General features: G+C 34.2%; 2 protein-coding genes, 1 long non-coding RNA gene and 1 other non-coding gene across 8 annotated transcripts in view; 3 read left to right on the forward strand and 1 right to left on the reverse strand.

Annotated features, from left to right (window-relative positions):
• Window positions 1–16,699, forward strand: part of GTF2E2 (general transcription factor IIE subunit 2) — a 43,144-nt gene that overhangs the window by 9,388 nt on the left and 17,057 nt on the right. For all 4 annotated transcript variants that reach the window (XM_087716363.1, XM_087716364.1, XM_087716362.1 and 1 more), the window contains exons 3-4: window positions 14,656–14,747; window positions 15,721–15,828. In XM_087716363.1, the coding sequence (XP_087572489.1) occupies window positions 14,656–14,747; window positions 15,721–15,828 (200 nt within the window). The remainder of the gene's footprint in view (window positions 1–14,655; window positions 14,748–15,720; window positions 15,829–16,699) is intronic.
• On the reverse strand, window positions 2,991–16,681 carry SMIM18 (small integral membrane protein 18). 2 transcript variants are annotated; one of them, XM_014054707.2, is made up of 3 exons: window positions 16,450–16,681; window positions 12,082–12,249; window positions 2,991–3,585 (listed from the first exon to the last, which is right to left on the reverse strand). In XM_014054707.2, the coding sequence occupies exon 3, from the start codon at window positions 3,556–3,558 to the stop codon at window positions 3,265–3,267; it is 294 nt and encodes a 97-aa protein (XP_013910182.1). In that variant the 5' UTR covers window positions 3,559–3,585; window positions 12,082–12,249; window positions 16,450–16,681; the 3' UTR covers window positions 2,991–3,264. The 2 variants fall into 2 exon arrangements, with proteins under 2 accessions (XP_013910182.1, XP_087572498.1); XM_087716372.1 differs by lacking the exons at window positions 12,082–12,249; window positions 16,450–16,681 and adding an exon at window positions 4,438–4,556.
• Window positions 5,519–7,673, forward strand: LOC148045511 (uncharacterized). Its single transcript, XR_015696764.1, has 3 exons — window positions 5,519–5,686; window positions 6,746–7,107; window positions 7,606–7,673. It is a non-coding gene; the product is annotated as an uncharacterized LOC148045511 (long non-coding RNA).
• Window positions 14,341–14,447, forward strand: LOC148045512 (U6 spliceosomal RNA). Its single transcript, XR_015696828.1, has one exon. It is a non-coding gene; the product is annotated as a U6 spliceosomal RNA (small nuclear RNA).

Raw genomic sequence — 16,699 nt, forward strand, 5'->3', positions numbered from 1 at the left:
ATGAAATTTGAGAGGAATGGAATATGCTGAAGAAACAAAGGAAATTAAATTTAGTGGTTCAAGGTTCAAGGTTCATTTTATTTATATGCCGCCCTCAGGGCGGCGCAAAAACCCAAGGAGGGGAAGGGAAACACAAGAACTACAACAAAAAGTACAGGGAATTTAAAACAACCAACAGCCACACGATTCGAGAGGGGAAGGGAACTTATTGACCCCAAGCCTGCCGACACAGCCAGGTTTTAACAGCTTTTCGGAAGGCCTGGAGAGAGGTGAGGGTCCGAATCTCTGCGGGGAGCTCGTTCCAAAGGGCCGGAGCCACCACAGAGAAGGCCCTCCCCCGGGTAGTAGCCAGATGACATTGGCTAGTAGACGGAACCCGGAGGAGGCCTAATCTGTGTGATCTAATGGGTCTTTGGGAGGTAATTGGCAGCAGGCGGTCTCTCAAGTACTCAGGTCCAATACCATGAAGGGCTTTATAAGTGATGACTAGCACCTTGAAGCGTATCCAGAGACCAATCGGTAACCAGTGCAGCTCGCGGAGGATAGGTGTAACGTGGGTGTACCGAGGTGCACCCACAATCGCTCGTGTGGCTGCATTCTGGACGAGCTGGAGTCTCCGAATGCTCTTCAAGGGCTGCCCTATGTAGAGTGCATTGCAGTAGTCCAGTCTTGAGGTCACGAGGGCATGAGTGTCTCCCGGTTCAGGTAGGGATGCAATTGGTGCACCAGGCGAACCTGGGCAAATGCCCCCCTGGTCACAGCCGACAAATGATGTTCTAAGGTCAGCTGTGGGTCCAAGAGGACTCCCAAATTGCGAACCCCCCAGCCTGAGTGATGGAATACTAGCCAAATTTTTGGGAGGGAAACACAACAGCCACTTGGTCTTGTCTGGATTGAGCGCAAGCTTGTTAACCCCCATCCAGACCCTGACAGCCTCCAGGCACTGGCACATCACGTCAACCGCTTCACTGAGTTGGCACGGGGCGGACAGATACAATTGGGTATCGTCCGCATACTGATGGTATTTTATCCCGTGCCGCCGAATGATCTCACCCAACGGCTTCATGTAGATGTTAAGCAGGAGGGGGGACAGGACCGAACCCTGTGGGATCCCATATTTCAGGGGCCTAGGGGTGACCTCTGCCCCCCGACCAACACCGACTGCGACCTGTCTGAGAGGTAGGAGGAGAACCACCGAAGGGCAGTGCCTCCCACCCCCACCTCTCATAACCGTCGCAGAAGGATACCATGGTCGATGGTATCGAAGGCCGCTGAGAGGTCAAGAAGCACTAGGACGGAGGCATGACCTCCATCCCTGGCTCTCCAGAGATCATTGGTCAGTGCGACCAAAGCGGTTTCCGTGCTGAAGCCAGGCCTGAATCCAGACTGAAAGGGATCCAGATAATCGGCTTCATCCAAGGACCGTCGGAGCTGAAAGGCCACCACTTTCTCAACAACCTTCCCAACAAAGGGAAGGTTGGAGACTGGACGGTAGTTATTCAAAATGGCTGGATCCAGAGATGGCTTCTTCAGGAGGGGTCTCACCACCGCTGTCTTTAGTGGACTAAATTTAGTGATTATTTAAAATATATTTGTTCAAATATGAAGAAACATGGAGATGTAGCATTAAGAACAAATGAGTGCTAATTAATGTCGGTTGAATTCAGCACTGAATAACCAGTATGAAAGAAGCATATTGAAGTGGTTTGATAGAGAGAAAGAAATAATAAGAGATGAATGTGTTTAAAGATAGCATAAAATTGGGGTTGGATACAGTTGGTGAGATGCTCAAAAAGAGAGACATGTGAAGCTTAAAAAACAAAGTAATTTATGAACCAATGTGTCTAACGTTGTACATGCAAGGATATTAAGCAAGGACTACCCATGTTTTAGGTTGTGCATACTTATTTACTTGGTGGGCTTTCTAGCTGTGCAATGAATGGAATGGTCAGCAATTTGCGTTTTATTATATTTTAGTGTTTTTTAAAAGTTCCTTTAACACTAACCTAGCTTTCTATTTCTAAGATAATATCTTCAGGCATGTGACTTTTCTTTTTTGGGAATGTTCCGGATCTTGGGATTTCTGATGGAGTCTTTTGTAATTGATGTAGGAGCAGGGAGTCAAAAGTCCTGCTGATGTTTGCAGTAGCACAAACAAATTAAATAACTGTTATATAATAAAAAACAATCTTTACTATTCTGTCACTTCTTGTTGCATAAATGTGCTTGCTTGTTTTCTCCTTTCCTTTTTTAATCTTCACACTGACAATCTTATTGTTTAAGGCTGATAAAATAAGCAACGTAAGTGGTAGAGGTGATAGAGAATAATGTGGCCAAGGAATTAAAATCCTAAACTGATTTGATATGAATTATTTCTACTGATTGAAATTGAAAAAGGACTGCTGCCCCATTTTATGATCCCAAATTTTGAAAGCCTGTATAGCATAGATTTTGGCATGGATGACTCAATGTATAGCTGCTGTTTTGATGGCTGTCCCATGATTTAATATTAAATTTAAATCAAAATAAGGGAACAATGTTACTGACTTATTTGCTATATGTTTTTAATATATTAGATTAAATATTAAAAATGAAAAGCTGGACTGGATAAGGAAGCATTAACATTTTCTTTGGCTCTGTTTCTTAGCTGACTTTATCAGTACTTGTGTAGGGCTCACATGATCATTATATAATTAGCTATGGGGAAATAATTGCTAAGAAACTAGGAAATGTCTACTGAGAAAAAGTGTTTTGATGTACAACTAATAATAATCCATATATTTTATGTATCTAATTTTTAACAGATTTGCAAAAGATTAGTTTGAACCCGGCATAGTCTCTTGTTTGAGGTAATGGAGTATCAAATTACTATTTTGATACATTAAGGATATAATCAAATTGATTGCATGGCAAATGATACTTTTATATTCTGTGATATCTTAATATGCTTTCATTTATTCTGACTGCATTTTAAATAAAGCAAAAAGCAATTCATTACATGAACAGAAATTTATTTAATTAGTACTAGTCAACAGCAGTTCATTATAAAACAAAACAACCCTCTGTTTTCACACCACACAGTGACATTATCCATTAGCAAGTATTTTGTAACCTTTTCAGGTTTCTACCCATTGGCAAAAAAGGGACTGCTAATAGCAATATTTAAGGCTAAACAGGATCTGAATTGCTTGGTCCTAAAATACAAGAGGCTTCAATATAATGTTGAACATCTGTTTGTTTCCGGTGCTGAAGATCATTCCACCACTACACCACTTCCGTTTCATGCTTTCTGAAGCTGTTCATCATAGATCTAACAGGATTGGGTTCATTTTCTAAGTCTTTCATGGTTTTGTTTTTAACACAACAGCAGCAGTCAAGCAGCTCATATAAAAAGGCTAGTACCACCAAACATATTACAGTAAATATAAATATAACCAGGATGATAAAACAGGCAGTGTTCCAGTTGTCATGGAAAGGGTAAATTTTCTGCACTTGAAAGCCAAGATACTGATAGAGGGATGTGGTTTCATTCCAGCGGCTAATGTTGAAAGTTGCCATGTTTGGAAATTCCTCTGATTTCTCTCTCTGCAATAAATTAAAATATATAAATAGTTAGCGTTCTTTTCTCCTTTACTAACAAACTAAAACTGAAAAAGTTTTAGTTTACTGCATGTCATAAATGTTTCTTTATAAAACACAAGTAGACAATTTCCCCAGGGTCAGAGGCCGTAATTCCTTTCTTGGGAGGTTTTCATGTGATATCACCAGAAAGACAATGAGAACCCCTGAAGGGACAAAATTAGTTTTTTAGCCATATTGAGTAATTTTTGGAGTTTTAGGGATGGAAATTAGAGTAATTTACCATCTTCCTTTGAGAGAGGAAGTTAAATTTTGGTACCAAATTTTGGTAGTGCAGGGTTCCAAAGAATAAACAAATAGAATATAGCCATTATAAACAGCAAAACAAAAGTCCTGCTTTTTAAAGTGATGGTGCTAAAGGGTCACCAAGCCAATTTTTTCATATATCATCATCGGTTTCCTGATTCACTTAGCAAGTAAGCTGGGAGGATGCTGTTGCAGTAAATACCAGTAGAAAGTTTTTTGCCTGAAAAGCTAGATAATGAACAATCTCTGCTTTTTTACAAATGGCATTATAATAACATAAAACCTTCAAGCTGCTGCCTGCATTCATTTTGGAGTGTTTGACTGGCATGCTTGTCATACTCATTCTGAATAATCATTTGCAATTCAGTTCTAGTTGAGAATGTGATTCTTTATCTACAGCTCACAGTATAATTGTATATGTGACTACACAAATTTATTACATTTATTTGGATTACTCCCAGATAAATCATTACAGTATCAAATTACCGTCTTGTTTTCAAAATGTTTTTTTAAGAAGCATTTGAAGACATTTGCTGATGTAAATGGACTTACCAATGGTGCAGTATTGTTGATTTCTGGTTTCATCTTTATTGACAAAGCCAAAGTGGCATTGATAAAGCAAAATATTCACTATGGTGATTTTCTGAAAAACTCAGTTTGTCAGCAATGCTCTAAGGCTGCTATACTGAGAGGATGCTATGTTGCTGGGCTTGCAGAAACAGTGCCTTTCAATTCAGTGCTGGCAACATCATAATACCAGGAAGGACAGGCATGTGGGAAGAGGCCAGGGATGTTGTGGGTACCAGCAAAGGTTAATAAAAGGCTACTGGGAGGATGCATATAAGTTGCTCACCTCAGCTTAAACTACAGTACTTAACTTTTTATGGACTCATCGCTAGAACAATAACAGTAGCATTAGATCAGTGTTACTCATATTGAATTACATAATTTCCCCTCTTTCCAGCTACTATTTAAATCAAAACTACGAAGAGGCATGGAAAAGATAAAATGGTAAAACATCTATCTCTGAAACTGGGAAAGCAGAATTTAATTGAATCTAGGAAGGGTTTTCTACTCAGTTCCTGGAAAACCTTTAAAACCATTTTAAAAAGTAGTAATTTATGGGAAACAATTTCCTTTTACTATAGAGCAGGGGAAAGAACTGGGTGGAAGTGACAAATCTTGCTCAAATCATATTAACCTTTGATAGCTATGTACAAGCCTCTAATTTATTACACTTGAAAGAAAGTATATAGAAGAGTTCAATAAAGATGCTTTTTCCAGCAGTATTTTACTTTTCATATATAATTCTGATCCCAGCCATCCAGATGATGCTGTGAACATTGGCTCTCCAAATGTCCTTTCCCAATTACAGGAGTCAGAGGATGTCTCACCGAGTATGACCTCTTCTGATATATATCAGCCACATTGTTATAAGACAGCAGAGTTAAGCAGTGCCTGAGGAATGTAATATAATTGAGAGGTTTTTATGAGTTATATTAAAAGGATTCCAGATTACAGTCTGGTTCAGTGCCCTATTAACCACGCCTACCCTGCTGTTTCACTTTTTCGTTTCAACGAGAAGCTCTGAGAAAAAATAACACTGAGGAAGGAGCTGCCCACTCACAGCAGAATGAAAAGCCATGTAGGATCATGGAATTGTTTCAAAGGGAAAAAAGAAAGCTATCACAAATTGATATTTGCCCTTTTCTAAAAAGTTTAGATTTGAATTACAGACCATGGAAGTGTTTTTCAGAGACAATTCAAATTTTCAGAAAGAAACTAAACACAACTTTGTAATGTAAGTAGATTCCTTTTCAGTTTCTTATTATTTCCAATTACTGTACTAGGCAAGAATTGCAATTTCCTAAGGGAAGAATGTTCTAGAGCAGATTCCATTTCTAGGTATGTCTTAGATTGTTTTTACAGTCTAGGTCTAGGACAATAATTCTCTTTATAGGGTAGCTCTAAAGTTTGTGCAAATTGTAAATAGGATGATGGGAAAGTTTCCCAGCCATAGCTGTGCATCTCCTCCATTTGGGTCAGGGAGATAAATAGGATACATGCACTGCATGATCGTCTAAGGCTTTAATAATTATGTCTGCCAACTGATACCATCTATTCCATTCATTATTCTCTCAAGAGTCAAACTAATTCCTCCAAAAGAGAATGCTAGAAAATTTCTAAAGCTTTGTTTTATGATCACGGAAGTCTGCCGGGCAGTGATAAGTAAAGAACTCCAGCTAAACTGTTACAAAATCATTAACTGGGGACTGACAAAATTGTATGTCAGAAGTTATTCTACACAGAGATTTTAATGCTTCTGTTGCAGCTTTGTTAATTTCTTACGTCAGAGATTTTCATCCTTTTCTTCACCATGGACCCCCTTTAAATACCTTGTATGGCAGAATAACAGAACAGAATAACCGAGTTGGAAGGGATCTTGGAAGTCTTCTAGTCCCAAACCCCTGATGAAGCAGGAAATCCTCTATCATTTCAGACAAATGGTTGCCCAATCTCTTCTTAAAAACTTCCAGTGTTGGAGCATCTGCATTGTGCCCCTCCCCCCCCCCCAGGGATCCACAGACTATAGGTTGAGAACCACTGTCTTAGATGTAGATTCATCCTCTACTAGTGAAATATCTGGATCAAGTTAGATAGCAATTTACAATGTAAGTAATACAGTTCTATATCTGTAACAAAAAGAAACTAGATTCAGTGTGATAGAAGAATCCTGTGGATGTCAAATCCAAAGTAATGGCTTTGTTCAGAGTTTCTTCTGAATCAGATTGAATAGAAAGAACAGGCAGGGGGAAATCATTACAATGCTACATTTCATGTATTTATTTATCTATCCAAGAATCAGTTTTCTATATGACACCAACAGGAGCTGTGAATTAAAGATAGTTCTTCGTATTATCTTGGGAAGAAGCCCAACTCCACATTGATTACTAATCTCTAGTCAAAGATAATTGGAAATACACTTCTGGAGTAAAACCAATAGCCAATTTATTCTAAACTAATTTTTGAAAACTATATATTAGATTCAAATGAAGTATTTGAAGGGGACTCAGGAATTATTCCATTCAACCCATTTGAAAATTAATGAACTACAATATCTGGACTGCAAAAAGCAAGAGAATTGCTACATAACAAAGAATAGTATAGAAAACATGAGTGCTTCTATCTAGTGGTCATCCAGATTTCTGCCATCCAGATAAGGTAACCCTAGGTTTGAATTTATGAAGAACAGTGTTGATTTTTTTCTCCTTTTCTATTCACAAGTAGCAGTCTTGATTTGGCACAGAGTTCTATGTGTGTGTGGGGGGGGGGAGAACAAAAATGTTCATTGAGATCTGGGTAGACTGAACTTCTGTATGAATTTTCATGGCATTTATGTTTCTAGTTAAGTGACTTTAAAATATTCCTATTTATTTTCTTCACACATTAGTTTCATTTCAAAACTTGGAATCTATCCAATATGCACTAGTGGTTAAAGTGTTGGACTAGGCGCAGGAAAACCCAGTTCAAATTCAAGTTCAGCAAACATTTGAATGAAAGGAGGATCTACATTATACTTTAAATTTTAAAAGGGGAGCAAAGAGAAAAAAAGCCCCAAAAGAAATAGAATGTTTTGAAAGTCTACAAGAAGATAATATAACTACCTTGAAACAAAAATATGAATTGTTACTCTATTTTTTATTTAAATTTTCTTATAAGTTTAAAAGAGAACATAACAAAACACAAGCTAATACAGAATATAGAAAGCAAAGAAAGAAAGAGAAAGAAAAGACAAAAGTGCAGAACAAAAAGATGAAACTAGAAAGAAAGAGCTTCTGATTCCTACTACAGTAAATACAGGTATTAGTAGAAAATTAACTCTTACTATGATTTTAAAAGCTCATTTTTTTGCGGTTACCCACTTTTTTTCCTAATCCAAACCATAAATTATAAGTGGATTTTTCTGTTTCATGCAAAAACTTGTATAAAGGTAGCCATAAACATAAATACTGTCTTTTTTCTAATCAAGGAAGTTAATTTAGTCATCTCTGCAAATTCCATCATCTTCACCAACGATCCCCATATTGTGGGCAGTTTTAACTATATAATAATCTTGAAATTGTCATGTATAAAAAGATAGTTTCATCATTCTTTCTAGCTGTCCACTGATCCCAAAAGAAAAAAACCTGGTTTCTAGACTGTATATCTAGAATAACAATCTTCAACTGTTGTTCTGGATGTACAGTGTAGAGGATATATATAAATCTTATAAAATTATAGCACAGGAATAGCATGTATGTTTACTTGTAACTCCCTAACTGGTTCTTTCCCTCTTTGGCAGCAGTAATATGCACTGATAGCCATGTATTCCATTTAGCCGCAGTAGTTTCCTTACAGTAAAGTTACAGTAAATTTACTATAGAATAGACAGAACAACTGCATATGTTCCAGATATAGTTTGTATTTACTAGAAGCAACATTGATAAGTGTCAAAATATTTAGAATGTATTTAAAGTAATATTTGAGTCATGGAATATAGAAAAGTGTAAGTTAGCTAATGTAAGCTCTCCTTCAAGTTGACTTCTACAGCTGTGTTGTTATGTTGGCGACAGCTGTTTTGTCTAATAAGGCATGTTTTGTCTAATAAGAAAACAGTCTGTTTCATGTTAATATTCAAGGTTTTTCTGGGAAACATCCCTGAATATTGAAATTTAATTTGGGTTGAAAAGGTAGAGTATATTAGTTTTTGACAGTGTGCAATTGTTTGACACAGATATTTGCTGGTAATATAATTTTACTGTTAATTGCAATATTGAGCTCTACAAGTGTGCAAAAATTAAAAGACAACACATTTCAGAATTTTTAGAACTTAATATTTAAGGAGGAAATATAATATTTCTGACTTTAAAAATAGCTAGGCAGTTTTTCAAAAGGATAATGGATATCCTATTCATTACTCATTTTTATTTTAAATCTTTCTTTGATAAAGTGAGACATATTATAGAGTCTCAGGCTAAAGTTTATATTCAGGGTCACTTATGCTTATTTAACTATAAATAAATGGATTTTTGTCCTATTCTAAATTAAATATATAATATATATTTCTATATCCATGATGGTAATTTTTGTACTGGGAGTTAAAATTTTTGAAACAAATCATGTTCTGTCAGAATTAGAAATTTCAGTAGAATTGAGGAGACAGGAGCTGACGTCACAACGACATGGCGTGCGATCTCGGAGCTCCGAGATCGCAGTCAATACTTTTGTCGCTGGACGGTCCTTTTGGACCTAAACTGTCCCAAAGAGACCGTGACAGGGAAGAGTATGTCTTGCTGATCTCAGGGACACCACAAAGTCCCTGATTGATCCAAAAGAATCTCTTCTTGCCGGCGCCAAGCGGAGCCAAAAGCTGCTGAAGTTGGGATAGCTCTGGAACAGGAGGAAAGCGGAAAGAGAAAGTGTGTCCATCTAGTGAGGAAATCTTATTGTTATAAAAGAGACTGCCCCCCCCAAATTAAAGCTAAATTAAATTTGAAAACAGAAGAAAATTAGCGGCGAAATTAAGCTACATTGGACAATGTGTTATCTTTTTTTTTAATTTTTTTTTATGGATGGAATTTTTGCAAATATTTTCTATTTGTTAAAGTGAATGGATTAGTTTTTCTTCTTCTTCTTCTTCTTCTTTTTTTACCTATGGATTAAAATCTTTTTCTTTATTTTTATAATACTGGTTTGGGTCGGGTTTCTTTTCTATTTTGCTTCACTTAAGAATTTTGTTTCTTTTAAGACTGGAATATAAAGAAGATATAAAAGGAATTCAAAGAGGGTTGTAATATCAGAGGGAAAGGAAGTAACACTGCCACTTGGAGGCTGGAGGCTTGAGTCCTGGAAATATTGCCCTTTCTTTTTTCACTTTGATCATTTTGACTCTGCGCGTCAAGGTTCTTCAGCTTGTTTATAGAGAGTGATATTTTATTGGGAGGTTCATTGGCAGCTGGAGAGAAGTGAAAACAAAGCCTTGTCTTGAAAGATTATAAATGAACTTGCGTCAAATCTAATAAAAAGTTTTGAATGCTAGAGTGGCATTGTTTACCAGTTGGAAGAATGACACATCACATTGCAAAAGATTATGTTTGAAATTCAAAAATTATTAGAAATAACAGAGAAAATTGAGAAGAGATTGGAAAACACAGATTGTAAAACAGTAAAATTTGATGGAAAAATTGAAGATTTCATCAAATGGAAAAAGTGGAGGTTAGAGTCCTAAAAACTGAAGGGAAAAATGAACAAAGAGACAAGATAATTGTTGATACCAACAGTAAACTGAGCGTGATTGTAAATGGAAAGAGTGGAATATGGAAAGGGGAGGTAGATGGACAGGAGCTCTACCCCAGATTTCAAGGTATAGAAAAAGAAAAAAGAAGAATTGATGGATCTAAGGAGAGAAATTTTGTCAGAAGCACTGTTGATAACCAAAGATAAGCTGGCAAGAGACATAAGACTGCACTATTACTGGAAAGACACATGTTGATATATGAAAGCTTATAATAAAAATTAGTCAAATTTAGTTAAATTGAGAGCATTATGTAAAAAATGAAGTGATAATGGATATAGTTAGATAAATAATTGATAATGACAACAATGTATACATATGTATTGGTTTGATAAGAGGAAGTTTGATATAAATTGCAAATGGTGACTACGAAAGGAAGCTTAGAAATTCTGTTATGTATGAAAACTTACAATAAAAAATTAAGTCAAATTTAGTTAAAAATTATATATATATGTGTGTGTGTGTGTGTGTGTGTGTGTGTGTGTGTGTGTGTACTGGTTTGATAAAAATTGTAAACAGTGATTAAGAAAGGAGGTCTAGAAACTTTGTTATTGAATATAATCAATTTTTTATTTAGAACATGTCATAAAGATGTAATGTTACCGGATGATAATGGAAACAGTTAACGGAATGCCATTATGTGGTTTTTCTTTAAAATTTGGAATATTTTATATAAAAGGATGTAAAAACAATTATAGTCAAATGAAGGTTGAGGTATGATGATAGTAATATATATAAATATATTTGATTTAAAATATATAACTTGGTATGAATGATAGGTGATGACTCTGAAAGGGATGCACGAAAGTTTTTTGTAACCAATTGACACACTTTCTACAATTTGTAATGGAAGATGGTTTTGTAGTGTTTTTTGTGTTTTGTTTGTGTTTATTCAAAAATAAAAAATTCTTATAAAAAAAGAAATTTCAGTAGAATTAATATATGCAGCTGAATGCTAACTAAACATATGGTTTGAAATAAAATATGTACTATTTACTGACTGGTTATTATAAGAATGAAATTTTATTTGGTTATACAAAGAATAAAAATAGGCTATTTATGAAGTTCATTGGATTGCTTTAAATAATCCTAATTAGAATTCTTAGAAGAAAGCTTTGAATAAAATCCATAAATTTCTGTAAATTTGGTTGCAATCTTAAATCATTTGTATATATGTGGGGAGGGGGCAAGCCTCACTAACCTTCTGTCTTATGTCTGAAATACATAACATTGCACTATTATCAGCTGATATAAAATAAATTACTTGTATATATAATAAATTACATATTACATACCAGTGGCTAGTTCAGATGGAATTAAGTTTGCGGAAGTTTATTTATTAAACGGTTACAAACCCAATTAATTTTTTTAAAGCAATGCCCATGTTAACAACTTACTGATACAATGGCCAGATGGCACGGCTAGATGAAGAGATCAGTTTACTGCTTGGCTAATAAGGTTTTGCAATTTAGTTATTGTATAAATTTGGGGGGGGGGAATCTTGCTAGCATTTAAAAATACACTGTCCTGTTTATTAAATTTTACCTTCCAAAATGAAATTAATATTAGGAAACACAACATCAGATCTAATTTACAATTACTGGGTATGTTAGTCTCTTTTTAAAATGGATGGTCATCAATTCTTCATGAATGCACAGATGGCAAGATTCTCTATTATCACAAGACAAGCACCTCTGCATTTAGCCACCATGCTCATAAGCGTCAGAATCAAAAGCAACTATAATTTAAAAATGCATCAATAAGGGGTCTTATGTATTCTGATTTTCTGAAAGGTATTTATTTTTTGCAAAGAAGAAAATAATTATAAGGCATTAATTCTTTAAAAAAAAATATAGACGTACCTCTTTGCTGAAAAGATGCTGGAACTGTGCTGATCTGCTTTTTAATACAGCTTCTGGTACAGCTAAGATGGAGCTTTGCTACTATTGGCTGAAGCAGAATGCAGCTGACAGCTTCCTTTATGCTTATTTGCATTAGACCCTTACCCAACGAGGAAATCATTCATAAATCTGAAATATATAAAACAGCAGATTACATTCTACCTACTTTCATAACCTCTTTAAAAGCTTATTTAACAATGAAATATATTTAAAACAATGTGCCCTATTTTGCTTTAGTTTGTTTTGATATTTATTGTTTTAATTTAGTCAGGGTTTTTTTCTAACAGCAGATTAAGCTGCTGTGAAACATACACATGTAAAGTCAAGATCTTAATAGAGGAGAATTACATATACGCATGTTTGAACACAAACATTCATATATTTTAACTATAAAGATACCTTATTACTTACCATTATTCTTTGTCTTTACTTTATGATATAAGCTATTGAAATGTGTGAAATTAAAGTAGTGATTTCTGAATTGGCTTAATAAGATTTCATTTCCCATTTTCCATTGTCTTCAGGCCTATTTCTGTAACTCTAGTTTGTCATTTAATCAGATGATAATTGTAAAAAAACAGCATGTTTAAACATTTTGTTCAGATTTATATATTACTAAATTTGTAAACTGCTTTTTAGTAGCTCAGTATAACTGACAAAAAATGACAAGCGCAACTATATATGCAAAAGTCATATAATAAAATATTATTAAACACAGTTGAAAAAAAAAGATATATTTTGATATTTCCAGGTATTCAAAATTATTTTCAGTGGATTTTCTTGACCAAGCAAATAAATTGGATTTCTTATTTGTTAAAACTATGAAAGAAATCTCAAAATTACCTTATAAAATGAATTTAAGAGAATATAACGAGACATGTAATACGTTTACAAATTCTTGTCAATGATATGGAAGTGATAAGCTATTACCACCTTCTAAGATTTTTTTTTTCTAGTTTTATTGTTTAGTTTACAAATCTGGAATTTCCTCATGATCTTCCATCCCACTATCAACCAGGCTAATAAACCCTGTTTAATTTTTTCAAGTTTCAGCTAGTCAATTAGGTACTGCAGTTTATTTTGATTCAATACATCATTTCATCTGGAACTAAAATGAAGCCAATATAAAGTAAACAAATGTAAAGTTATGATCATTTCCATTTTCTTCCTGTTGACCATCATTTTTTCCAGAAATGGTTTTTTAATATAATATTTAAAATCCTAATCTACCCATAGCTTTTTAAATGTTCTCTTCCCGTTGTCTAGACTCCTTGCTTTTCTTGAACAATATGGATTACTTAGAATCTTTTGTATTTTTATTTGATTGCAACTGTTTTAACAAAAAAACCATTGAGGCAGTTTTGAACATATTCCTTTTCTTCAGGGAAGTTTTCAGTACTTCAAAACACAACATCCTTCTGGATCATCTCACCATGATGGGATGCAAATATAGCTGTGCTATGTTTGCAGTTCTTTTTCAGGCTAAGTAACAGGAAGATATAGTATGAGCTACTTCCAGCTTAAGTAACCTGGAACCATGATAGTGTACACTGTACACATTTTCCAGAAACCTCTTTTCCATTTTGTAGGTTTCTTCTATAGCCCCTCATTTTTTTAAAAATTGTAATATGTAAGCTTGGAGGGAGGGAGGGAGGAAGAGAGAGGGAAAGAGACAGAGTGGATTTCTTTGGGGGACACCAAACATAGATGTTTTCCTGGACACCGTTTTTTTTTTAAATGTAACTTTCATAAATTGCTTCCCGTATTTTTTATGATCAACCAATTGATTTAAATTCTTAGTTGTCCTAATAGTAGTTTCCTATGAGAAGAAAAATATGCATTCTTGTAATTCAGTATAAATCGAGAAACAGTTTATTTTGTAATTCTGTTTTAAGAAAGTTTTTTTAAAAAAACTCAATTATTATTATAGAGATTTTCAGCTGTCTGTGTATGAGTCAGATCTATTGTGATTACTTTTAATTGAGTGTATTTTTTAGGATGTTAATTTTAATTAAAGTGCATTAATTTGTTTTTTGAATGAATAGTTTTGGTGCTTTAAGACCGGACCAAGAGATGTATAGCAATATAGTGAACAGTAAGAAGACATTTGTAGTTTTTTTTTTTTAAGAGTAGCATGTTTACCGGTAATTTGTTAACTTGAAAATGTCTTGTGCTTTAAAATGAAATTGAAAATGAATTGTGCTATAAGAATTTCTGATTGTGCTCGCTTCGGCAGCACATATACTAAAATTGGAACGATACAGAGAAGATTAGCATGGCCCCTGCGCAAGGATGACACGCAAATTCGTGAAGCGTTCCATTAATTAAAAAAAAAAGAATTTCTGATTCCTCCAATTTTTTTAGGATTCAATAGAATTCTAGTAAATTTATAATAAAATTTCCCAATTTTATTAATAGCCTAATAAAGTATATTGATCAATATTTTCATGGGTTTGGTTACACAAGTATATACCTGTATTTCACTTTGCCTGACCTACAGAATGAGAGTCTGAACCATTTTCTTTCCTTTTATAGACCACAGCAATGGAACTTTTAATTTGAAAGCTCTTTCTGGAGGCGCTGGCTACAAGTTTGGAGTGCTTGCAAAGATAGTGAACTATATGAAGGTATAATTTTGCTGCCAAGTTTACTATGCGCACTTTTTATGATTACCATATTTCAGCTACAATATTTAAATATTGTGTGATGACACAAGAAATAGGTACAAAAAGAATTTCAGACCTGTGCTTGCTAATTGGGACAATATATTGTTCTCCCAGATGAACTATTGTTGGATTAAGCCAATGAACACTGAGATTGGGATTTGACATTTTTTATTTTAGAACGGAGTACATTTATTTATAATTAACTAAAAATTGTGCATTTTTATGTAAACACAGCATTTACAATATAGTTCCCCTGTGGTCTCTTTATTTATTGCAAATAAAAATAATGCAGTACTAGGCATAGTTTTGGGATTGGATTTTTTGTTAATAATTATTTGGATAATCCCCCTTTATTCATGAGCTTCAAACTCACAAAAGGCTGGATGGGATTGCTGTGAGGAGCATGTTTGCCCAGGGTTAATCTTCCTATGGTAATGTGGGCATATGCTGAAGATGAATAGAGTGATGTTATATGATACAGTCCTGCAAAGTGTAGAAAGAAAGCCATGTCTGAATTGTTTGGCATGATGACATATAAATTGAATAGACTTCCTAAAAATTTGGTTCAGTAGTATTGTTCAAACTCATTTGTGCCAAGAAGCCTCTCTTACTTTACCCAGAGTGAAAACATCCTGGTGCAAGTTAGATGGGATAAAAGCTACTTGTGATAAAGTCCCTTTGAACTGATTTGTGGTCTGTTGTTCAGTAATACAACATTGCTCTAATACTGTTGTAATTTATTTAGGTAGTTCACATCCTTTTCAATATCTGAGATAATACTGAAAATGCAGCACAGGCAGAATTAAAAAAGTAACTAATGAAATTGAAGCAGGTCCTTCAGCTATTTAAGCAAGATTACTTTTGCACATATTTTGTCAGCTTCTAATGTAACTAATAAATAACTAATAAAATCAATTGATGGTTTTTTTGCTAGACTCGACATCAACGTGGTGATACCCATCCATTAACTCTAGAAGAAATATTAGATGAAACACAGCACTTAGACATTGGACTGAAACAGAAACAGTGGTTAATGAGCGAGGTAACAAAAGTAGTTATTTAGGGTACTAATTTAAATAAATATGATGACCAAATAATAAATAATAATAAGAAACTGTTATCAATGCTTCATGCCCAAAACTGGCAATGAAAGTAGATGTACAAATATAAGTTATTGCTTTCTGGTTATACAGTTTCTATGTTATTAACTTTAAGGTTACTTTGCCCTAAAAAAATGTTTTCTAAGTGTACTATATATAATGTCAATGAATTACATGAAGAAAATACATTACAAGATTTGTCAAGGAATAGAAACTTTCATTTGTATTATATTATATCTGAATTATTTTTAATGTTGAAATTGTATAAACAAATAGTGAAGATCATTGTATTTGCATGCATGCATCCCTATCTGTCTGTCCATACACACACACACACACACACACACACAAATATATGTATACACAAACACACACTTTCTATTCTCAGATATTTTTGTATGATTATGATGTTTTCAAATGTAAAATATTTTAATGCTTTTTACAATTAAAATTCAGTATTTTATTTTCACACACATTTTAAAATATTTAAGTTAAATTAATACATCTGATAACAAAGTCCAATATGAAAATAGCCCTGTTTAAAGTTTATCAGTACTACTTACCCGTACATTGAGAGTGATTGACTAAGTCATTCATGAGACACAGATACAGCAAAATATGCTATTCTAAGGAGACTAGATCAGACGTGATTGATATAGACATGCCCTAGGCAGATTCTTTTTTGTTGTTAATTTCTCAAAATTATTCAGTTTTCTGTACATACTGTGATAAACAGTAGCACACACAATTCAAACATTGTTAATTTTACGAAGTCCATGTATGCTATGTTCTATCAGCTGAGTTCTTTTTTGT

The sequence above is a fragment of the Thamnophis sirtalis genome, unplaced genomic scaffold (genome assembly GCF_051295495.1).
Source record: "Thamnophis sirtalis isolate CommonGarterSnake01/CBP01778 unplaced genomic scaffold, rThaSir2_p1.2 scaffold_5, whole genome shotgun sequence".
Taxonomy (NCBI): Eukaryota; Metazoa; Chordata; class Lepidosauria; order Squamata; family Natricidae; genus Thamnophis; species Thamnophis sirtalis.